Source organism: Lithobates pipiens, unplaced genomic scaffold, assembly GCF_037356315.1.
Source record: "Lithobates pipiens isolate NorthernLeopardFrog02 unplaced genomic scaffold, aLitPip1_a1.2 Scaffold_25, whole genome shotgun sequence".
Lineage (NCBI taxonomy): Eukaryota > Metazoa > Chordata > Amphibia > Anura > Ranidae > Lithobates > Lithobates pipiens.
The window spans coordinates 16,896,779-16,920,953 of NW_027507787.1; the positions used below are offsets into that span (position 1 = coordinate 16,896,779).

A 24,175-nucleotide genomic window follows, 5' to 3' on the forward strand; every position below is an offset into this window, starting at 1 on the left:
CTATCTGTGTGTAGCTCTTTTACTAGCGGAGGAGTCCGGCTTTCTTCCTCCCCGCCGCCGGCCTCTTCTCCCGACTTCGGGGGTCTTGTCCCCCTCTTCGGTTCTTCTGCCGGGCCACCGCGCCTTCTTGTAGCTCTTTTACAGGCGGTGGCCCGGTCTTCTGTCGCCGCTGTCGTCGCCGCCGCCGCCGCCGCCGCCTTCCGTTCTTGTTCTTGTTCTTCTTGTTCTTCTTCTTCTTCTCCTGGAGATGTTGACTCGACGAGCTCTCCGGCCGGAATGCCAGGGACACGCTCCGCTGCCACTTATATAGTGACAATGGGGCGGTGTCACATGGTATATGTCACATGGGTTGGTCACATGGTGACCCCGCCCCCTTACGATGTCATAGTCCCCATGTGACATCAACCCATGTGACCAACCCATGTGACATATACCATGTGACACCGCCCCATTGTCACTATATAAGTGACCGCACAGCGCGGCTCTGGCATTCCGGCCGGAGAGAGCGACGTGTCAACATCTCCTGGGGAAGAAGAAGAACAAGAAGAAGAACAAGAACGGAAGGCGGCGGCGACGACAGCGGCGACAGAAGACCGGGCCACCGCCTGTAAAAGAGCTACAAGAAGGCGCGGTGGCCCGGCAGAAGAACCGAAGGCGGCGACAGAAGAACGGAAGGCAGCGGCGACAGAAGACCGGGCCACCGCCTGTAAAAGAGCTACAAGAAGGCGCGGTGGCCCGGCAGAAGAACCGAAGAGGGGGACAAGACCCCCGAAGTCGGGAGAAGAGGCCGGCGGCGGGGAGGAAGAAAGCCGGACTCCTCCGCTAGTAAAAGAGCTACACACAGATAGCGGAGGAGTCCGGCGAGAAGACCCCCGAAGACGGAAGACCCCCGGAGCTGTGCAATAAAATATTTTTTCCCTGTGTTGTGTTTTTTTTTGTACTTTATTTCACAGGTGAATGGGTAGGGGTACATTGTACCCCATACTCATTCACATAGGGTGGGGGGCCGGTATCCGGGGGCCCCCTTCTTAAAGGGGGCTCCCGGATTCCGATAAGCCCCCCGCCCGCAGACCCCGACAACCAACGGCCAGGGTTGTCGGGAAGAGGCCCTTGTCCTCATCAACATGGGGACAAGGTGCTTTGGGGTGGGGGGGCCGCGCGGCCCCCCCTTCCCCAAGGCACCCCCCATGTTGAGGGCACGCGGCCTGGTACGGCTCAGGAGGGGGGGCGCGCTCGCTCGCCCCCCTTTCCTGGCCGGCCGGGTAGCGTGCTCGGGCAAGGGTCTGGTGTGGACTTTGGGGGAACCCCCACGCCGATTTTTTTCGGCGTTGGGGTTCCCCTTTAAGCCCATTCCAGGCGGCGGAGCCCGCGACGTCTCCTTCGCGGGCCCCGCCTACCTGTACACGCGCTCGAAATGGGCGGACTTTCCGAGCGGGAACAGTCCGCTCATTTCGAAAGTACAGCGGACAGGCCCACACACGGGCGGACTGTTCGCTCAAACACAGTTTCAGCGGACAGTTTTTCGGAATTTCCGAAAGACTTTGTCCGTCCAACTGTCCGCTGAAACTGTCCGCTGAAAGCCCACACACGAGCGGACTGTCCGCCCAAACACTGTTCAGCGGACAAGGTTGGGCGAACAGTCCGCCCGTGTGTACGCGGCCTAAGAGGAGGGGAGGAAGAGGAGGAAACGGGAGAGGGGGGAGGAGGATGAAGAGAGGGGGGGAGGAGAAGATGGAGGAGGAGTGGGGAGAGGAGGAGAGGGATGAGGAGTGTGGGGGAGGAGGAGGGAAGAGGAGGAGAGGGAGGAGGAGAGGGAGGAGGAGTGAGGGGTTTTAGGAGGGGAGAGAAGAGGAGGAGGAGGAAGAGAGGGGGCAGAGGGGAGGAGAAGTGGGGGAAGACAGGAGGAGAGGGGGGAGGAGGTAGGAAGGGGAAGAGAGGGGGAAGGGGAGAAGGAGGAGAGGGGGAGGATTGGGAGGGAGGAGGAGAGGGATGAGGAGTGTGGGGGAGGAGAGGTGCTAGGAGAGGAAGGGGAGAGGGGGAGGAGGAGGAGGAGGAGAGGGGGGGATTGGGAGGGAGGAGAAGAGGGATGAGAAGTGTGGGGGAGGAGAGGTGTTATAAGAGGGAGGAGGAGTGAGGGGGGAGGGGTATTAGGAGAGGAGGAGGGGAGAGAAGAGAAGGAGGAGGAAGAGAGGGGGCAGAGGGGAGGAGAGGAGAGGGGGTGAGAGTGGAAGGGGAGGAGGAGGAGGAGAGGGATGAGGAGTGAGGGGGAGGAGAGGTACTATGAGAGGAAGGGGAGAGGATTGGGAGGGAGAAGGAGAGGGGTGAGGAGTGTGGGGGAGGAGAGGTGTTAGGAGAAGGAGGAGGAGTGTGGGGGAGGAGGGGAGGGGTGTTAGGAGAGGAGGAGGGGTAGGAGGAGAGGATGGGGGGAGGAGCAGGAGAAGGAAGAGGAGTGTGGGGGAGAGGTGAGGTGAGGGAGGAGAGGAAGGAGGAGTGTGGGGGAGAAGGAGAGGAGGAGTGTGGGGGAGGAGGAGAGGAGGAGTGTGGGGGAGGAGGAGAGGAGGAGTGTGGGGGAGGAGGAGAGGAGGAGTGTGGGGGAGGAGGAGAGGAGGAGGAGGCAGGAGAGGTGTTATGAGAGGATGAGGGGTGTTATGAGAGGATGAGGGGTGTTAGGAGAGGATGAGGGGTGTTAGGAGAGGATGAGGGGTGTTAGGGATTGGGAGGATGAGGGGTGTTAGGAGAGGATGAGGGGTGTTAGGAGAGGATGAGGGGTGTTAGAGAGATGAGGGGGGAAGGAGAGGATGAGGGGGAAGGAGAGGATGAGGGGGGAGGAGGAGGAGAGGGATGAGGAGTGTGGGGGAGGAGGAGTGAGAGGGAGGAGGAGGGAGGAATGAGAAGTGTGGGGGAGGAGGAGAGGGATGAGAAGTGTGGGGGAGGAGGAGAGGGATGAGGAATGGGAGGGGAGGGGAGGAGGAAGAGATGGATGAGGAGAGCGGGGTGGGGTGAGAGGAAGAAGGGTTGGTGGTGGAGGAGGAGAGGGCTGAGGAGTGTGGGTGAGGAGGAGAGGGGGCAGGAGAGGTGTTAGGAGGAGGGGGAGGAGGAGGAGTGTGGGGGAGGAGGGGTGTTAGGAGAAGAAGAAGAGGGAGAGAGGATGAGAAAGAGAGGGATGAGGAGTGTGGGGGAGGAGAAGAGGGATGAGGAGTGTGGGAGAGGGAGAGAGGGGGGGAGGAGGAGGAGGGTGAGGGGTGTGGGGGAGGAGGAGGGGGGGGAGAGGTGTAAGGAGAGGAGGAGAGGGATGAGGAGTGTGAGGGAGGAGGAGAGGGGGGAGGTGTGTGGAGAGGGGGGAAAGGATGAGGAGAGGAAGGGGAGAAGAGGTGTTAGGGGAGCAGGAGGAGGAGAGGGATGAGGAGTGTGAGGGAGGGAGGAGAGGGGGGAGGTGTGTGGGGGGGGGAAAAGGATGAGGAGAGAGGGGGAGAAGGTGTTAGGAGAGGAGGAGGAGGAGGAGAGGGATGAGGAGTGTGAGGGGGGAGGTGTGTGGAGAGGGGGGAAAGGATGAGGAGAGGAAGGGGAGAAGAGGTGTTAGGAGAGAGGAGGAGGAGAGGGAATGAGGAGTGTGAGGGAGGAGGAGAGGGGGGAGGTGTGTGGAGAGGGGGGAAAGGATGAGGAGAGGGAGGGGGGGAAGAGGTGTTAGGAGAGGAGGAGGAGGAGAGGGATGAGGAGAGTGAGGGAGGAGGAGATGGGGAGGTGTGTGGAGAGGGGAGGAACGGATGAGGAGAGGAGGGGGAGAAAAGGTGTTAGGAGAGGAGGAGGAGGAGAGGGATAGGAGTGTGAGGGGAGAGAGAGGAGGGGGAGAAGAGGTGTTAGGAGAGGAGGAGGAGGAGGAGGAGAGGGATGAGGAGTGTGAGGGGAGGAGGAGAGGGGGGAGGTGTGTGGAGAGGGGGAAAGGATGAGGAGAGGAAGGGGAGAAGAGGAGGAGGAGGAGGAGGAGGAGGAGGAGGAGGAGGAGGAGGAGGAGAAGAATGAGGAGTGTGAGGGAGGAGGAGATAGGGGAGGTGTGTGGAGAGGGGGAAAGGATGAGGAGAGGAAGGGGAGAAGAGGTGTTAGGAGAGCAGGAGGGAGAGGGATGAGGAGTGTGAGGGAGGAGGAGAGGGGGGGAGGTGCGTGGAGAGGGGGGAAAGGATGAGGAGAAGAGGAGGAGGAGAGGGATGAGGAGTGTGAGGGAGGAGGAGAGGGATGAGGTGTGTGAGAGGTGGGGAGGTGATGTGGAGAGGGGGGAAAGGATGAGGAGAGGAGGGGGAGAAGAGGTGTTAGGAAAGGAGGAGGAGGAGGGATGAGGAGTGTGGGGGAGAGGAGAGGGACTCTTACATTCAGGCCATGTGCTGGGACAATCATGACATCACACATGTGAGGAGTCTGAGGACAGATGCATACATACACACTATACAGTAATACAGTGTAGTTGAAGTTCACTCACTGGGGTTCTGCTCTGCAGATGGCATCCGATGAATCTGTCCAGAACAACCCCGCCTCCAAGCCTCCAGATATCACCACTGACCAGGCACTGACTACTCCGATCGGCTGTAGTATGTCTGCATGTGAGTGACACCTTCCGCTGTACAGGAGAGGTGATAGAACACCGGGAGGGAGAGCTGGCCTCTGCAAGTGACACAGGAGTCACATGATTAGACTCGGATACAAATCTCAGTCACTGAAATTCAGTGACTGAATCATGTATGGGCAGAGCTGGCAGGACTGAAAGAGACCAGAGACACAGGCCACTGGTGTAATCATAGTGGCGCGCAGCAGCAGGGGAAGTGTTTGTTTCTGTTCTGTCGGCAGACTCAGGACATGTCCCCCAGTGCTGCGCTGCGCCTCTAATGATACTACAGGTGGACGGAGCGCCTGCCTGAGTACATGTGACATTCTGCAGGGGCGCCGGGCGGCATCCCCTGCATTATACAGCACCGCACCTCCACCGAATACCTACATAATACGGAGACTGGTGGGGGACAGGGATTAGAGAAACCAGCAACCAGGCGCCCTAGGCAGCAGTGCGCCCTAGGCGATTGCCTAATTCGCCTAGTGGTAGCACCGGCCCTGATGTCAGGGCTGGCTTAGCCCTTCCTCCTCTGGGCTGGCCGCTCAGCTGTCGGCTATTTGCCAGCTCTCTTCTCTTTCCACAGTTAACAGCTGTTCCCAAATGATGCTCGTCTGACCTGCCTATTTAAAGCCTTCCAGCTCACTTCTCCTTTGCGTTGGTCACATCACATGGAACCATCTCCTGCTGTTTGTTTCAAAGACTGGCTTGCTGACATCCCTCCTGGCTTCTTATCCTGCTTGCGGTTGCTCTCCTTGGATCCCTGACTTCTGGCCTGGCTGTTTACCCGATCTGGTTAAAGCGGAGGTTCACCCTAAAGTGGACCTTCCGCTCATTGGATTCCTTCCCCCCTCCGGCACCACAATTGGCACCTTTCAGGGGGGAGGGGGGTGCAGGTACCTGTACAGTACAGGTATCTGCACCCACTTCCGGGATAGCTCTCTGCGGAAAGGGGCGTAGATTACGCCCCTTTCCGAAATTCCCCCGCTACCTGCTGGGAAACACACAGATCCCAGAGGCAGCGGGTCCATCCTTATTGCGCAGCGCGACTCGCGCATGCGCAGTAGGGAACCGGGAAATGAAGCTGAAAGGCTCCACTTCCTGATTCCCATACCCAAGATGGCGGCGGCAGCACCCGAGAGACGATCGAGAGATCGGCTTCGGGTGCCGACATCGCGGGCCCGCTGGACAGGTAATTGTCACTATTTTAAAAGTCAGCAGCTGCAGTATTTGTAGCTGCTGGCTTTAAAAAAAAAACAAAAAACAAAAATAAATAAATAAAAAACGCGGACTCCCGCTTTAATGAACTTTGGACTGGCTGACTACCCGATCTGGCTACTGGACTCTGGCTATGCTTGCTTTTATTAATAAACAAGTGTGATTTGATTGTACTTCTGTCTCAGTCTGTTTCATGGTTTCTGACAGCATATTCACTTTTTTCAGGGATTGGCGTTTCTGGTGATGGGCTCTCATCAAAATAAACAATATGGCTTATTGTCACTTTGTCAGTCTTTGGGTGTAAGATTCTGTAAACCCTTTGTTTGCTCGCTGTAGGCTACTAGAATTCCCTCTATGGCTCTGTTCTCCAGCTTGGATTGCTTTTCACTTGGAATATTGGCATATGCTTTACATCCAAACACTCTGATGTGCCCTATGCTAGGCTTTTATCCATGTCACATTTTGAATGGAGTACTTTTAATGGCTCAAGGGTAGTCTGTCCTGTAGGTAGATTGCAGTCATGACTGCTTCCCAGTACTTGCGAGGTAGGTTGGCATCTGACAACATGGCAATTTCTATAAGAGTGCAATTTTTCCTTTCTGCTACACTTGTTTGTGTTCAGTTCTTGTTCCCGTCTCCATGCTGTAAGAAATAATCTAATATCCTCCATGAAAGTATTCTCTGCACCCAAGAAGCTTCCAGCGCATTATATCAAGACGAAGAAGAAGAAGAAGAAGAAGAAGAAGAAGAAGAAGAAGAAGAAGAAGAAGAAGAAGAAGAAGAAGAAGACGAAGACGAAGACGAAGAAGAAGAAGAAGAAGACGAAGAAGAAGAAGAAGACGACGACGAAGAAGACGAAGAAGACGAAGAAGAAGAAGACGAAGAAGAAGACGAAGAAGAAGAAGAAGAAGAAGACCAGCAAATGTGTAACCACTTGAAAGCTATACTAAAAATCATATAGCAGCTGCGTGCCATTGGAGATGAGATCAAAGATAACCATATTGTTGCCCTGCTCCTCTGCAGCCTTCCAGAGACATATACTGCTCTTATTAACTTTAGAAACCAGACCTAGGCAGAAGCTGACACTGGAATATGTCAAAGGCAAATGAATCGATGAATATGACATAAGGAAAGACAATGCACACCACAATTACAAAGATCTTAAGATGTACAAAGACACAAAGCACAACAAAGTAAAGCTAATTGCTGAAACAAGAAGCTTCCAGCGCATACATTGAAATACTGCATAGGGAGTGCAAGACACAGATATTAAGTGAAATTAAGGCCCTTCAACTGCTGACATTTAAAAAAACAAAATCAAACAGTTAATGCATTTATGAATTCAGAGCTACACAACCAAGGCGCTTCAGGGATGTCCTATGAAAACAGTCTGTGGAATGGAATGTGTGGGGTAAATACCATAACCAGAGCCCAAGATCCACATGAGACAAGGAAATTCAGTTAAAATCATGCTTAAATGAAAAAGGCAATTACAAAGTCTTGCTTGGTGCTGTACACACAGCTGCTAGTTGAAAGACCCAAACCAGTGATGTAGGGGGATGTCCTAGAGGGGCTGTAGCAGAAGGCTGCGTCGAAACTGCAGGTCCCCTACAGGAGATCACTGGCCACAGCACAGGGATCGGAGGATCTCGTGTCCCTGGGAGTAATGTCACCATACTTCTGGTATGCTCTCACATGCCCTGCTAGCCTATGATGTGCAGCTTTCTCCCAAGTACTGGAGACTCCTGGGGACACAAGATCCTCTGATCCCTGTTCTGCGGCCAGCGGTCTCCTTTAAGGATGAGCTCACGCGTGTTCACACAGCCCACGTGCAGAGCCCGTCAGAAAGTTGGCACTGCTCTGCGCTAATCACAGGCAGTGAGACATTTCCCGTTCTTTGCAGCCGCGCATTGGGACAAATGTCTCACTGCCTGTGATTAGCACAGCGCAGTGCTGACTTCCTTGTGGCCTCTGCATGTGGGCTGTACAAACACGCCAGAGCTCATCCTTAGTCTCCCGTCACGGACCTGCAGCTCTATCGCTGCCTTCTGCCACGGACTCCTACAGTCCTCACAGCCCCTTGAGCTAGGGTGACCACATGTCACAGGTTACCAGGGACAGTCCTGCATTAGGTAGGTCTGTCCTGGGTCCCTGGCACAATTATTCCTGGACAATACAGTGTACCAGAATTGCCCCCTGGGGCGATCTGATGCCCCTTGAAAATGTGCTCACTGTCAGTCTGTGTCCAGGTGGACTCCTGGCCGGCCGAGACCTGTTTTAAATGATTTCATCACAGCCGCTGGCTTACTGCTCAAACTGTTTGCCAGCTGTGGCCCATCTGGCATCTAGCAACCAGTGATGTCACCAGAAAAAGTGAGGCTGAAGCCCCAGCATTCAGAGCTGAGGAGGACTTAATGTCCTTCTTTACCACACCTAGTGCTTAGCTCCACCCATCTCCTCCTCAATCTTCTTAGGCGGCATGGATGCAGATGAATGGAACATCATGAGGCAGACTGCAGAGGACGATCAGCAGATAAGTAAGCTGGCAGCAGAGGGGAGGACAGATGACATGACACCCTCGGAGGGATGAGATAGGGGACACATCCTTAGATATCAGGGCAGGGTTCATGCTGGGACTTGTAGTCCTTCACTTTTGGGGACAAGTGACAAGCTGTATCTGGTGGCAGGCAACAATGGCAAGTAACCAGCTACATCTGTTGGCAGGTGACAGTGGCACGCTGCATCTGGTGGCAAATGACAAGCTCAGGGTTCCCAATGATTCTACATTATGGGAAGTTTAACTATTATATATTACAATGTAGTAATTGAAATAATGTAATGTGATCATCCTGACACCATATCAAGCATGGTGTCGGGGTGACTTAAGTGCCAAAACCAGCCATTCCCCATGATAAATCACCCACCGCCGAATTTCCCATCAACCCAGAGACTACATTACCCATCCCTTATGGTAATTTGTAAATGTGGTCACCCTACCCCAAATATTCCTTCCATCACTGGTTTGGGTCTTTCAACTAGCAGCTGCATACACAGCACCATTTTCATTAACCACTTCCCGACCGCCGCACGACGATGTACGTCGACAGAATGGCACAGGCAGGCATAAGGGCTTACATGTACGTCCTTGCCTGCCCGCCGGTCGGGGGCCCGATCGGGCCCCCGCCCGGTGCCTGCGGCAGTCGGTATTCGTTCGGGAGCGATCCCGGACGAGGGGACGGCCATTCATTCATGGCCACCCCCTCGCGATCGCTCCCGACGAATGAAAATGTCCCGTGACATCATTTCCTCTCCTGTAATGTAAACACAGGAGAGGAAGTGATGTATTCTCTCCTCCGTGTCGGTATTTTTCGTTCCGGCACCGAGGAGAGAGGTTCGGTGAGTTGCACCAACACACCACACATACAGTAGAACATGCCAGGCACACTCACACCCCCCTTTTACCCCCCCGATCACCCCCCCAATTACCCCTGCCCCCCCCAGTCACAGTGACACCAATTGCTTTTTTTTTTTTTTTTTGCATTGGTGTCATTTGTGACTGTAATAACTGTTAGGGCAGTTAGGGTTAGCCCCCTTTAATTCTAATGTGCCCCCCTAACCCCCCCCAATAAAGGTTTAACCCCGTGATCACCCCCCGTCGCCAGTGTCACTAAGGCTGGGTTCACATTGCAGCGGTTTATGAGAACGAATGTGATTCGCACCGCACTGCAAATCACATCCGATCTCTGTGCGATTCGAGTTCAGCCATACAGATAGTATGGCTGAATTCGTGTCGCACCCGCCGCACCCGCCGCAAATTCGCACGGGACCCTATTTTTGGCCCGCAGCAGAATCGGATCGCATGGGTGTTCACACCATGCGATCCGAGTTTGCAGATCGCACTGCGATATGCAAACTGATCTGGGGGTGTCATTAACATTTCACTGACACTCCCAGCAGTTCGCATAGGGCAGTGTGAACTGCCGCCGGGAGGCACGCGATGCGGGAACCCGCCGCGGATTCGTGGCGTTCCCGCATCGCTCCAGTGTGAACCCAGCCTAATAAGCGATAGTTTTTCTGATCGCTGTATTAGTGTCACAGGTGACGCTAGTTAGGCAGGTAGGTATTTAGGTTCGCCGCAGCTTTTTATAGCGCCAGGGACCCCCATATACTACCGCATAAAGCCCCCTGATTGCCCCCTAGTTAACCCTTTCACCAGTGATCACCATATAACTGTTACAGGTGACGCTGGTTGGTTAGTTATTTTTTTTATAGTTTCAGGGCACCCGCCATTTATTACCTAGTCTCACTAGTGTACCCCTAAATTTAGGGGTGTCTACTTTCCAAAATGGGGTCATTTGGGGGGGGTTTGTGCCATCTTGGCATTTTATGGCCTTCAAAACTGTAACGCCCTTAGAAAGCCTGAAGGCGGTGCTTGGTTTTCGGGGCCCCGTACGCGGCTAGGCTCCCAAAAAGTCCCACATATGTGGTATCCCCGTACTCAGGAGAAGCAGCAGAATTTATTTTGGGGTGTCATTTCACATATGCCCATGGCATGCGTGAGCAATATATCATTTAGTGACAACTTTGTGAAAAAAAAAAAAAAAAAGTTTGTAATTTTCCCGCAACTTGTGGCAAAATATAAAATATTCCATGGACTCAACATGCCTCTCAGCAAATAGCTTGGGGTGTCTACTTTCTAAAATTGGGTCATTTGTGGGGGTTTTGTGCCATCTTGGCATTTTATGGCCTTCAAAACTGTAATAGGTAGTGAGGAGTGAAGTCAAATATTTACGCCCTTAGAAAACCTGAAGGCGGTTCTTGGTTTTCGGGGCCCCGTACGCGGCTAGGCTCCCAAAAAGTCCCACATATGTGGTATCCCCGTACTCAGGAGAAGCAGCAGAATTTATTTTGGGGTGTCATTTCACATATGCCCATAGCATGTGTGAGCAATATATCATTTAGTGACAACTTTGTGTAAAAAAAAAAAAAAATTTTTTTTTGTCATTATTCAATCGCTTGAGGCAAAAAAATAAAATATTCAATGGGCTCAACATGCCACTTATCAATTTCCTTAGGGTGTCTACTTTCTAAAATGGGGTCATTTGGGAGGGTTTTGTACTGCCCTGCCATTTTAGCACCTCAAGAAATGAGATAGGCAGTCGTAAACTAAAAGCTGCGTAAATTCCAGAAAACGTACCTTAGTTTGTAGATGTGACAACTTTTGCGCAAACCAATAAATATACAATTATTGACTTTTTTTTTACCAAAGACATGTGGCTGAATACATTTTGGCCTAAATGTATGACTAAAATTGAGTTTATTGGATTTTTCTAATAACAAAAAGTAGAAAATATCATTTTTTTTCAAAATTTGCGGTCTTTTTACGTTTAGATCGCAAAAAATAAAAATCGCAGAGGCAATCAAATACCATCAAAAGAAAGCTCTATTTGTGGGAAGAAAAGGACGCAAATTTTGTTTGGGTACAACATTGCATGACCGCGCAATTACCAGTTAAAGCAGCGCAGTGCCAAATTGTAAAAAGACCTCTGGTCATTTACCAGCAAAATGGTCCGGTCTGAAGGTGGTTAAAGCATGATTTTAACCAAATTTCTTTGTCTCTTGTGGATCTTGGGCTCTGGTTAGTGCATCTACCCCACACAGTCCATTTATAGGACCTCCGTGTAGCGTCTTGACTATGTGACTTTGTATATTGTCTTTACAACTATTCCGGTGGTCACGCTGAGGCCACCCAGACAAGTCCACATACCAGGCTCTGCATCTTTCTCTGGCTGCTGATATGGATGCACATTGCAATATTGCAGTACTTTCATTCTTTTATATTATGAAGTCAGAGCTGCACTAGCTTGCCTCTTTTATATCAGCTTGAAGTTTAGCATCAACCTTGGTAAAAAAAAACTTTACAACAATCAAACCCTGACTGCATACACTGTACTAGAATTTCACAAATATACAGTGTGCTTAATTTAGCTGCCAGAGCCCTAGACAAGTCTTAATATTTCTTCATTCTGTGAGATGGTCTATGGAAGAAATACATGACATAGTAAAAAGGAATGGGGGAAGGGGGGCATTAATGTAGCATAAACATACTCGGCTTTCACATAGGGAACCTTTAATCAATTAGGATTAAAATTGGCATAAAAATCTATTATGGGGAAATATGTTCTCTTACCAGATGAAGAATGTGTTCATTTTAATGTTCATTTTAATAATAAGAAGTAAGCTGTGACTCAGTTCAAACAACAAAAGATCCCTTACCCAGAACTATATTTAACGTCGTAATTGGACATTTCAGCATTAAATGAAATAGCTTTATATGTTGACTGTCCTCATTTTGGTTGTTTTAGTGAGATCATTACACCAAATGTAGACTTTACCCTTCACAAATGCTCTTGAACACAATGGGAAGCATTAAAGTGGAACATCAGTAATTTTTTCAGCTTTCCTTCTTGTAAATCCTCTGCCCTTGTTGTTTTAACTTTGGATAGTAAAACAATTTAAACATTTTCCAATTTAATCTGAACTCTTTCTAAATCTGCATGTTTGTTCCAGAGCAGTGAATCAGAGTATTGTAGCCAGAGACAGCCAGGCAACTAGCACTTTCAGAAGTTGGGCAGTAATGGCCGACTCTATATTTCTCACAGTATGAATTTCACTTAACCCTTTTGCTGTTACCATCATAAGGGATAAGGCCTCATTCACATGGGGCATTTTAATCTGTGCCCTGTGCAAAGCCGTGTTTACTGGCATGGAGATGCCCAAACCACACACATTGCAGTAATGTATGTTATGTGCGTTGGTACACTGTGGTGTCCCAACATAATATACTAACTGAAATTCAGCAGGTTCAGCGGGAACTAGACATATTTCAATCAGCACATGGCCATCCTTGCTTGACAAAAGTCGACTGTTTGAGCGACTTTTTATAATATGAACATTTTTCCTATTACGGTTTAAGGTCCAGAGTTTGTCCTCTGCTGTCAAAATGCATTATAAAAACTGGTCAAACACATTACACTCCAATTAGACCATCTCAGTAAGTATCTATACCCACACACAACATGTAAAAAAGAAATAAATTAATATATATATATATATATATATATATATATATATATATATATATACACATATACATATACATACACACACACACACACACACACACACACATACTTTCCAGTCATTTAGATCTGGTGGGTGCATTAGCTTTATTTTTCTGTGTTTTTTTTTTCCCCCTCCACCTGGTGACGCTGCCAGTAATACAATGCACAATGTACTGTACATTGGAGCAGCCATGACAAACTAGGACAGAAAGTGCGTTAAGGAAATAGAACATCGCCCCTATTCCTCATAACTAAAACATATGGGGAGGCGTCCTTCAGTTCACAGAGAGCTGGGAATAATAACAGATAATTGTGCAGCAGCCAGAGTGCAAAAAGAGTTAGGCCGCGTACACACGCGGGGACTGTTCGCTCAACTTTGTCCGCTGAACAGTGTTTCGGCGGACAGTCCGCTCGTGTGTGGGCTTTCAGCGGACAGTTTCAGCGGACAGTCTGACGAACAAAGTTTTTCGGAAATTCCGAAAAACTGTCCGCTGAAACTTGGTTTGAGCGGACAGTCCGCCCGTGTGTAGGCTTGTTCGTCAAACTAAGTCTCGCGCATGCTCAGAAAGAATTTACACGCCGAAGGTTGCATTGCAGTGTATAGGATGTCGTTTTCTAGTCCCGTCGTACGTGCCGTTCACGTCATCGCGCACGGTTTCAGCGGACTGTTCGTTCGTCGTGTGTGGGCAAGTCCGTCCATGCTAATTTTGAGCGGACTGTCCGCTGAAACTGTTTGACGGACAAAGTTGAGCGAACAGTCCCCGCGTGTGTACGCGGCCTTACTGGGCCAAAAGAGTAGTTTTTTTTTACCACCTTTCGTACAGATAAAGACTTTCAATGGTATATTTATTAGATCACAAATAAGCAAACTAGATATGTTCGTTCCTAGAGTTTCATTTAGAGCTTTTAATAAGAAGTGTGGGGGTCTACCTAAACAATATTATATATACATATACACACACACACACACACACACACACACACACACACACACTCCAGTCTATCAAGCTGTATAGTCATTATAAATCTAAAAAGGAGGAGACTATAAAATCAGATTGAAACACGTTCGTCCAACCTAAAAACAGAACTCCGGGCAGAAAATTTATTAGCTGGCAGTAAATGATGCTTTCATACTTTAATAGAATATGCTGCTGTTTTCTTTCCCCGCTATGTCATCTTGAAGAAATGCAATGTGCACGTTGTAAGCTATGCTGTGTATGCCCTGCAGCCACCGGTCTCTGCCCCACTGTAGTTCTGTACAGCAAGCAGGGACGCAACTATGTACCTGCTCGCTGTAGTGGGTGGATTTGGCGGTCTTAGACTCCCGGTCTGAGCTGCCCACAATGTGTATATTGCTGCAGCTGGCCAGGTTGCTGTGCCCAAGGTACAGCCCTCTGCATCAACCCCACCCTCCACTCTGCCTCAGTTTCAGTGCACACGCTGGCTGTGACTTCCTCCATTTCCCTTTGCATAAAGGGAAATTTAGTTCTTTCCCCAAATAGATATAATGTGCAGCAAATCAGAAAGTCCTCCTCCCAACGTGAGGAAGGAGTACTCTTTTCCAAAGATTTTGTGACATCACTGGGGCAGAAAATTTCAAATTGCAAGAAAAGTAAGGCTATCATGTAAACATTGTCACTGGTTTAAAGTGGTTCTAAAGGCAGACTTTTTTTTTGTATCTTAATGCATCAAGATCAAAAACCTTCAGTGTGCAGAAGCCCCCTCAGCCCCCCCCCCCCCAATACTTACCTGAGCCCCATCTTGAGCCATCAATGTTTCACAAGAGCCTCAGCTGTCCTGGACTCTCCCCCTTAATTGGCTGAGACACAGCAGTGGGTGCCATTGGTTCCCGCTGCTTTCAATCAAAATCACTGAGCCAATGACAGCCGTGGTGCTTTGAATGGACACACAAGCAGACATCTTGTTACACCCAGGGGAGTTTTGCATTTCACACTTATTTTTAACAGTAAACTGAGCTTATAAAAGGTCAAATACAGTATTTAGAAATCCGGCGGACTGTTTAGATGTTCAATTTTAAAAGCAGCGGCAAACCTGCTGATGTCACAGGTTTGCTAATCTGACAGAACACTTCTGATTTTATAATTCAACATGTAAAACAGATGGTAACAAACAATGTAGCGCTGTGATGTCAAAAAATTCAACCAAAACCTAAATAAAAATCACCAAATGATCTGGTAGTGAAAGATTTGAAGAGACGGCACACATATCACATGTTGTGCAATCCCATGAAGAATACGAAAAAAATTTGTGCTAAAATACCAGTATAAAACATAGAAAAGTCCAACTATGACAGAATAATGTGAAACGTGAGTCCAGATATTCCGTTGGTATAAACTATGTATAGCCTTCCGTTCACAGCCAGAAATTATTATAGAAAACGGTGGATACCCTTACAGATGCCCCAGTAGAAGGTTTATTAGTCGAAACGCGTCGGACTAGCGTTTCCTGCTCCCCATATTGCTTTTTTTATCGATGACCCCCCGGCTGTGATCTGTGAGCCATCCTCCACTCAATCTGTCACAGTGCCGAGCTCTGTTCCCTGCGAGCGTTGCGACGCACAGGGACGGAGTTCGGCGCCAAATTGAAAAAGTAAAATACACAGTATAGATACAGTATACTGTAATCTTACAGATTACAGTACTGTATCAAATAAATTACACATCCCCTTTGTCCCTAGTGGTTTGTCCCGTGTCCTGCATGCAGTTTTTATATTATAAATACTATTCTTTATGCCAGGAAACTGGAGATTGTCCATAGCAACCAAAAAATGTCAGTTTTACATCAAAAGTGGTTATAGACCAGCTAGAAAACAGCGATAATAAAATTAGAATCACTCGCAGAATTGAGCGATAGTAATTTGTGGGGAAATTCGTCATCAAACACTAAAAGTAATGACAGCGACAATTCTGCAACTCAGCATATTTCAGTGTTTTTGATTTGATTACATTATTGAATAATTTTTATCATTATATTATTAGTAATAATTATTTATAGTTATTTATTTTAATCTCTCTCTCATAATTTGATATTTCAAATTTTATCATACCCAGGATGTCTATTATACTCTTGTTTGGACAGATTTAAGTGAATTATTTCTAAGAATTACAGGCCTACAATATAAAAACGCCAAATTTCCATGCAAAATAATGGTACCGCTTTCAGCACCTAAAATCTGAAATAATCGTACCGCCAGGGAGGTTAAAGTCAGCAGCTACAAAATACTGCAGCTGCTGACTTTCAATAATCAGACACTTACCTTTCCCAGGGCCCAGCGATGTTGGGGATTGAAGCTCTTTTCCCCCTCCACCGGCATGGTAACTGTTGGCGCCCGGGTGTGGCTTCACAGCCGGGCACCCACTGTGCATGTGCAAGCTGCGCACCGTGACTGGCCAAGCAATCATCTGGGACCAGTGACGTGTCCCAGATGATTGCCTAGAGGGAGGGGGGAGAGGTGATCTTCCTTCCGGCGTGAAGGGTGAGCCAGAAGGAAGTGGGAACTAGAACCCTCTCAAAAGAGGGTATATGCTCCCGCCCAGAAAAATTACATGCCAAATGTGGCATGTCAGGGGATCACCTTCTCTTAAATCAGAAGGTTCAATTTTTGGGTGGAACTCCGCTTTAAGTACTTCTTAAAATGTTCTACATTTAAGACCAAAAAAAAATAAAATAAAAAAAAAACCCTCTCCCACAGACCCTATTTAAGGTAAGTCACTTAACTTACAATGCATACTATAACTCGTGCTCATGCTCATTACCCATCATATGCCTTGAGGACTGTGCAGACTCTTTAAATGTTCACGTTTTTCCACAGACAAATGTTCATAATTTGCTTGTAGTTCAGTGGGGCCTTTGGCTCAAACCGGGCCAACAGATCAGAAGTTCTACAGTTTAGGAACAGTATTAAGTCCCACTTGGAACAACATGCATTTTTGTTATGCATGAAAAAGTGTACAAGGTGTGAAAATCTATTTTGGGACAGTTTCCCTTTTGATAATAAAACAAAATAATATCTATTAAGATTTAAGATTTCTTTTGACCTTGATCATGAATGGGTTAAACAGAGTTGACAGAACCATAAAAAGTACCTTTTGCTTTCAGAGACTGCAGTTTCCAGATGTTGAAAGATATGCTGGAACAGGTTACAGCTGGACCGACTGTTAATATCAAACCCGTAGCCACGTTTCCAGTACTGTTTCAAGTCATTTAGGTATTCTAGGACCTATGCAGACAGACACATAAGATTCATTTAGACACTGGTGTGGTCTTTTAGTTGATATAACTACAGACTACACCATTCTTAAGCAGGGTTTCTCATATCTCTGCAGGTCAGATCTTCTTAATTTCTGAAGAAAAGCTATTTGTTGATTCAGACTAATTCACGTGTACACAAGCTAGAAAATCATGAAGACATGACCTTTTAAAAAATTGAAAAATAGGAACAGAGCTTAAAAAAAAAAAAAAAAAAAAGGGGGGGGGGGGGGACACAAAACCCTTATTGACCTCTGTAGCTACATGCACTTTGTGGCCATTCATCCTCAAAATTCAGTAATACACTAAAGTTGTTCCAATGAGCTCCCTTAACAGCAAAGCTCCCCCAGCTCCTCTCTCCCAGACCACCTTAATATTTTAATAGCCTGCCAATGTATTACAACACAGCAAAAATCGGGACATGCATTCTTTTTTCCTCTGATGCAATGCACCACAACACGCTGCATTGTAAGTGTTTTGGATTAGTGTGTTGGGGCATCCTTTATAATAAATGGCACTGCAATCCACAAGACATTGCCACCAATGTCTAAAGTAATTTTTTTTTACTTTACTGCTTCAAGTCGCATCCTAGTTGTGGGTGGCAAAAATTGCACAACTTTCAGGTCACACAAGTGTGAAAGAGGCCTAAACCCAAAACCAAAAAGTAATGTATTGCATTTTTACCAATCATTAGATGTGGTGACTGAATTCATATTTTTTTCCCCTCTGGATGAATGAGCACAGGGGGCACCTTTGGACAGCAGCATTGTAAGTATGGGGGGGAGGGGAGTATTAGTTGTACTAACAGGTTTAAATACAGTAACAAATTGAAGCTAAACTCCAGCTAATACTTTATAATGAGTTACAGCAGTTTTGTTTTTTTCCCCATTTGGGGTAAAGGGTTTTATATAAAATTAATAAAATGTGATAATTTTAAGCACTCCTGCCACTATTAGGCCTTATTCAGACTGGTTTAAAATACTGAAGCCGAACAAACGCACCTGTAGCATTTTTTTAGCCCATTTGACCCACATTAAAAACACTACCCAAAAAGCTTTATGTGCATCGACATATGCTAAAGGCCTAATCAGCCACAAACACATGCCAGCATGCTTATGGCGCGTTACCACGGATTTGAATGGAAGGGGCTGAGATGCTTCAACTCCTTCCAAACTCCACATGTAGCTTAATTTTGTTTTAAGCACAGCGGTGCGATGCAAGCACTTCCTGTGTTGATAATGTGAACAGCTCTGTGCGTTGCCCATGTTATCAATTGCAAACTGCTTTACTAGGCATGCGAGGAGCATTAAAAACACGCCACAATCGCCTACTTTTACTGCCAGTGTGAAATGGTCTGTCACATCCCTGTAACTGCAACAGAGCTTCGGCTTTTGAAAAACAACATACTTCCTTTCTGGATCACCAGATGAAAATAGAAGAAGACGACATCACATATAAGAATAGGTAAGCTGCAATATAATAAATATTTGTTTTTGGGTTAATACTACTTTAATGCTAGTAACAGACTGAATCATGTCAGTTTTGATTTTGCCTTTAGTACCACTTTAAAGTAAATTTACGGTTTGTTCAGAAAATTTAAATATCTGTTTATCCATACAAACAAAAAATTATGTAAAAAAAACAAAAAAAACAACCCATAATCAGCAACCTTGGAGTCACTTCTCTGCGCCGAAACACACCTTTGCATCTTCTTCATCAAACAGGCGGCACCACGGAGAATTCACAGTGTTGTTAATGGCCAATTCAAATGAGCAGGTAAAAAAGGCTACTTGGATTAAATCTACAGCAAAGACATGGACAGATTAGTCAGTGTGTATGGTTAATAGAAAGCTGAAATGAAAATGTAGGATAAAATGTAACGTGGTCTGATACTAATTAGATCTTTCACCAGATTCTTACTGACGTCGGTGCCCCCTTGCAACAGCCTCTCTCAACTATTTTAGACCAGAGGAATAATTTTCAGGTCTCCCCTGCTAAAATTAGTAATCAGTTGAATGAATGAAATTGAAGAGCCATAGTCAGTTGGAAGAATGTCCCCGGTTACCCCGGTGGTCAGAATGGTGCCCTTACAGACAGTTAAATAAATCTGCAATGTGGAGTTGGGCCTAGAATTATGCAGGCACCATCAGATAGGGGGATCAATCAGCCATAACTCAAGGGACCCCTAGCAAATTGTGGAGAAACCTTTGGTTCTACAAAACCATGGTTGAGAATAGCTGCATTGCAGTAATTTCCTTCCTGGGAGGTGACAAAAAGTCTCCCAACCAAGAAGATAGAGGTTCTAGCTTTCCCTGAACCCAATTAAAAAAAGTTTTTTGTATTGTTGCCCCCCCATCAAGACCCCCTAGGACAGTGATGGCGAACCTTGGCACCCCAGATGTTTTGGAACTACATTTCCCATGATGCTCAGCTACACTGCAGAGTGCATGAGCATCATGGGAAATGTAGTTCCAAAACATCTGGGGTGCCAAGGTTCGCCATCACTGCCCTAGGATATTTTGAAGCCAAAGTATCAGAAGACCGCTAGATAATTAGGATTTTCGGAAGGACCTTACTGTGAATAATCAGATCTTTATAGCAGAAAACGAATTTAACTGACCATGCCATGTAGCTTCAGTGATCTTTAATGGAAAGTATACTTTATAGCGTGAGCATTACCTTATTGTACTACTTGCTGGTCTTTTGGTCCACATTTTTATTACAAATGGCCCATTCCATTACAGAGGCATGACTGACACGTATAACACTGCCTTCAGTACCACGGTACAGCTTTTTTTTTTTTTTTTGCAACTCTTAGTTTCAATTAAAAAAAAAAATTTAAAAAGAAAATGATAAAAGCAATAAGAACACATGAATCATGAAGCAATATTTCACCTGTGTGTCAGACTTGCTGTGCTACTAAGCCACACCCTCTCATCATCAAGAAATTCCAGGTGGTGTAAACAAAAAGGTACAAATGACAGTTCACAATTGTCCTATATACATCTTAATTGAGTACTTTAGCAATATAAATATCTGCTTACCAGCGTTTAGTTGATCCTTAGGAACACTTAACAGAGTAGCAACTTTATTTATTACTTTCTGCATTTCTGGTCCTATTTTAAACTTGTCCACTTCACGCAAAGCTGTGTCATTGTCTTCCACCTGGACCACAAACTTCTCACAATGGTCAAAGAAACGCATGAGAGTGTCATTCACCACAGGCTCTCTACATGTTATATCTGATAAAAACAAAAGGAGGTGTTATTGTTTGAGGTCAGTATTCTTTCAATCATAACTTATGCTTTCTTTGAAAGGAAACTTTAGCAAAATGGCACAGACTTCAAGTGAAAGCTGCAGAATCACATACATATAAAAACGCAAGCAGTTAAATCTATATCCACAAAAATACAGATATTATATTTTAACATGACTTCACAAAACACACAGCACTAGAAACTACAGAGGGATATGTGAATTGCTAGCTTGATAAATAATTATAATGATCAGCCTTGAGCATATGCCAACTGCTGACCATTATACTGCAGGTTAGGACGTGGGACAGTGCACTCTTGCCTTTATCAGGAATTCTTAAAAGAACTATAATACATCAAAAGGTTCTATCTAGCTTATAACCCTATGGCAGTGATGGTGAACCTTGGCACCCCAGATGTTTTGGAACTACATTTCCCATGATGCTGAACTACACTGCAGAGTGCATGAGCATCATGGGAAATGTAGTTCCAAAACATCTGGGCTGCCAAGGCTCGCCATCACTGCCCTATGGCTACTTCACTACTTGGATTGTCTTGGTGAACTTGAATTGTATTCAAACTCTGCTTCAAACTTTGGCATATCTTCTGAACTTTGTTTGCCTTTTGCTTCCCCTATCTGTTCATTTGACTCTGATTTTGCCTCACATTTGAATACTACATCAGATTCCACCTGAAATCCTGCGCCTCCATGGTCATACAGTGGGTGCACCCAACCATGTGATATTCATCATCATTGCTAGCATTAACAGTAACAGGTATAGGTAAATCCTAGGCTCTGAGGAAGAAGGTATCCCTTCGAAACACATCAACCGGCAGTGGCCCTTGACATCTCCTGCTTTACCATCTGGAGTCTGTTTGTCAGTCAACTTACTGCAGTCCTTTGGAGATCATTTGTACTTCAAACTATCTCATGTTTGTGATTCGTTTTTTATCCTATTGTTAATAAAAAGATGTTTAAAGATAATGCACAAGGCTGGTGCGCCCTTTTTCTTCTTTCCCTTTTGACTACTATCATATCCTTGAGGGCAGCAAGGCCCGAGGCACCTTCCACCACAAACTTTAGTCCACCTGGTACTCAATTGTGCGCAGGAGTATTTGTTTTTCTGCTATAGGTAAATCCTTTACACAAGAAAATCAACACTGACACTGTAGCGCTCAGGGATACTCGTGAAGCTGGACAGATACTGTAAGATGATAGCTATCAGATCTCAGACCAAAAAACGTAAATGTTCTGCCAACGTGCCCTCTCAAGATCAGGGAATCTTGAAAAATTATAAACAAGCAAAACGGTACAAAAGCCTAGTGCATTACTTTCATCATTTTATTGAAATTAATAGCAAGTGAGTGCAAGCTTACAAAAGCGAAGGTATAAAAACGTTGAAGAACCGAAGAGGACATGTCCCTTACAAAAGCGAAGGTATAAAAATGTTGAAGAACCGAAGAGGACATGTCTAAAACGCGTCAGCGGTAGTTTGATTCATGTGAGGACCCCGAGTGTTCTGGATCACTGATCTGTATCCTGGGTTTTGTACGTTTTTATACCTTGGCTTTCTTTATTGAGTATGCACTCAGTTGGTTTTACATTCAATAAAATGATGATGGTAATTCACTAGGCCTTTGCGCCCTTTTGTTTTGTATGTTTATAGGTACATCCTTCAAAAATGCACCTATTCAGAAAGAAAAGAAAAAAACGGGGAATTTTGGCTTTCTTGTAAATTCAATATCTTGGAGTACAGTACAGGACAGGACAAAGGCAACATATTCATGCACCATGGATTACAGGCAAGTATCTTCAGGTGATTGGACACCAATAAGCTTTAGAGAAAGGGCCGTCGAATGGACGGCTTTCCTATAACCCTACCTCACTTTAGGAGTCCTCCTGGCAGTTTTGTAGCATGCAAAGCCGTGTTACCAAGGAAAAGAAGGGAGGTTGGCCTGTGTCCTGTACTCCAAGATCTGGAACTCTTAGCCTTTGTACACACAGTCGGACATTCCGATGGAAAATTTCCGGTCGGAACCATGTTGTCGGATAATCCGACCGTGTGTGGGCTTCATCTGACTTTTTCCGTCGGAATGTCCGACCAACAAAGTTTAAGAGCTGGATATAAATTTTTCCGACAACATGATCCGATCAGAGAATTCCGATCGGACAAAGTGCCACGCATGCTCAGATCAAATTCCTAGACCCGGGGTCTCAAACTTGCGGCCCTCCAGCTGTTGCGAAACTACAAGTCCCATGGGGCATTGCAAGGCTGACAGTTACAAGCATTGCTTCCACAGGCAGAGGCATGATGGGACTTGTAGTTTCACAACAGCTGGAGGGCCACCAGTTTGAGACCCCTGTCCTAGACCAAAGCTATTGGCTACTAGCCTGAACGTAGCCTCATCGTAACTAAAAAACGTCATCACGTTACGAACGATCAGATTTTCCAACAACTTTGTCCAACCGTGTGTATGCAACACCAGTTTCGGACAAAATCCGCCGGAAAAAAAATCAGATGGATTTTGTGGTAGGAATGTCCGACCGTGTGTACAAGGGCTTAGGCAAGTCATAATGCTTCTTAACCTAATGGCACAGTACAGGTCACAGGCAACACATTCATACACCATGGGGTGTTCCCATGTTATGTAAACGATGGGTAGGCAACTAAGCAAACAGAACTTTGCCTCCAGGCCCAGCACAGCAGAGGTTAAAAAAAAAAAAAAAAAAAAACAGTTCATAGCACTGCTGCAAGAACCTTGCGGCCAAAAGCTCCACAGGAGATCAGACATCCATCTGGTAAAACTTTGAGGAGGTATGAGCAGAAGACCAGGTGTTGGCCATGCATTGTTGAGCTACAGAGACTTGGTGCTAAAAAGCCCTGGTAGCCATACATAGTTGAGCTACAGAGGCTTGGTGTCAAAAAGCCCAGGAAACCACTACAGATCTGGTGGAGTGAGCACAGAGGGGCACAGTAAGATGCTTTTTATTGAGCGTAAGCTCTTGCAATCAAAGTTCCTTATCCACAGTGCAATGGTAGATTTTGTAGTAGGGTGCCTCTCACGAGATCCCAAGGAGGGAACAAACAGGGAATCTGTTTTTCTGATGGCTGTAATCTGTCCAAAGAAATGTGACATATATGCAAAAATTCCGCTTTAGTCAAATAGGCTGCTTGTTGCATACCTGAAATAGAGCTAGAATCAGATGCAGAGACTGGTGTTAAACCGGTTCCTGCTCTGCTGCAAGGGGCACATCGTCACTCTGAGTGTTGTGTGGACCTTTGGCAGAGCAAAAATCCACATGCGGTTTTAAATTGGCTCCTTTTCACCTAAACTCTAGCATAGCTAAAAATGGGGATATTCCCCTGTTGGGTACTCATAGAGTAGAGAGCAGGAGATAGTGTAAGCATGTCCAGTAGGAGTACACAGAAACCCAGGTGTAGGCTGTTCTGCAACAAATCCTCAAGACAAAAGGGCAGGATGAAGAACCTGCATACCTTCACCCCTTTGTGCAAGTGCCTCCTGGCCCATTAAGGGGTTTTAGATGCCAGCAGGCCGGGGTGGGGGTTTATGATCATGTGACCGCTATGATTGGTTGTCACATGATCGGAAAGCTCCTGATCACAAGAAGTTATCGGGGGTTGCCATTAGCCGCCAGTAACTCTGTCGGGAGTGTGCAATGGTGTCTGCAAATTGGGACGCAAATATGCGGCCTC

General features: G+C 46.6%; 1 protein-coding gene across 2 annotated transcripts in view; it reads right to left on the minus strand.

Moving 5' to 3' along the window:
- Positions 1-24,175, minus strand: part of MINPP1 (multiple inositol-polyphosphate phosphatase 1) — a 117,402-nt gene that overhangs the window by 88,114 nt on the left and 5,113 nt on the right. For both annotated transcript variants that reach the window (XM_077454142.1, XM_077454143.1), the window contains exons 3-5: positions 20,250-20,447; positions 18,906-19,006; positions 17,043-17,176 (exon numbers count right to left, since the gene is read on the minus strand). In XM_077454142.1, coding sequence (XP_077310268.1) covers positions 17,043-17,176; positions 18,906-19,006; positions 20,250-20,447 — 433 coding nt within the window. The remainder of the gene's footprint in view (positions 1-17,042; positions 17,177-18,905; positions 19,007-20,249; positions 20,448-24,175) is intronic.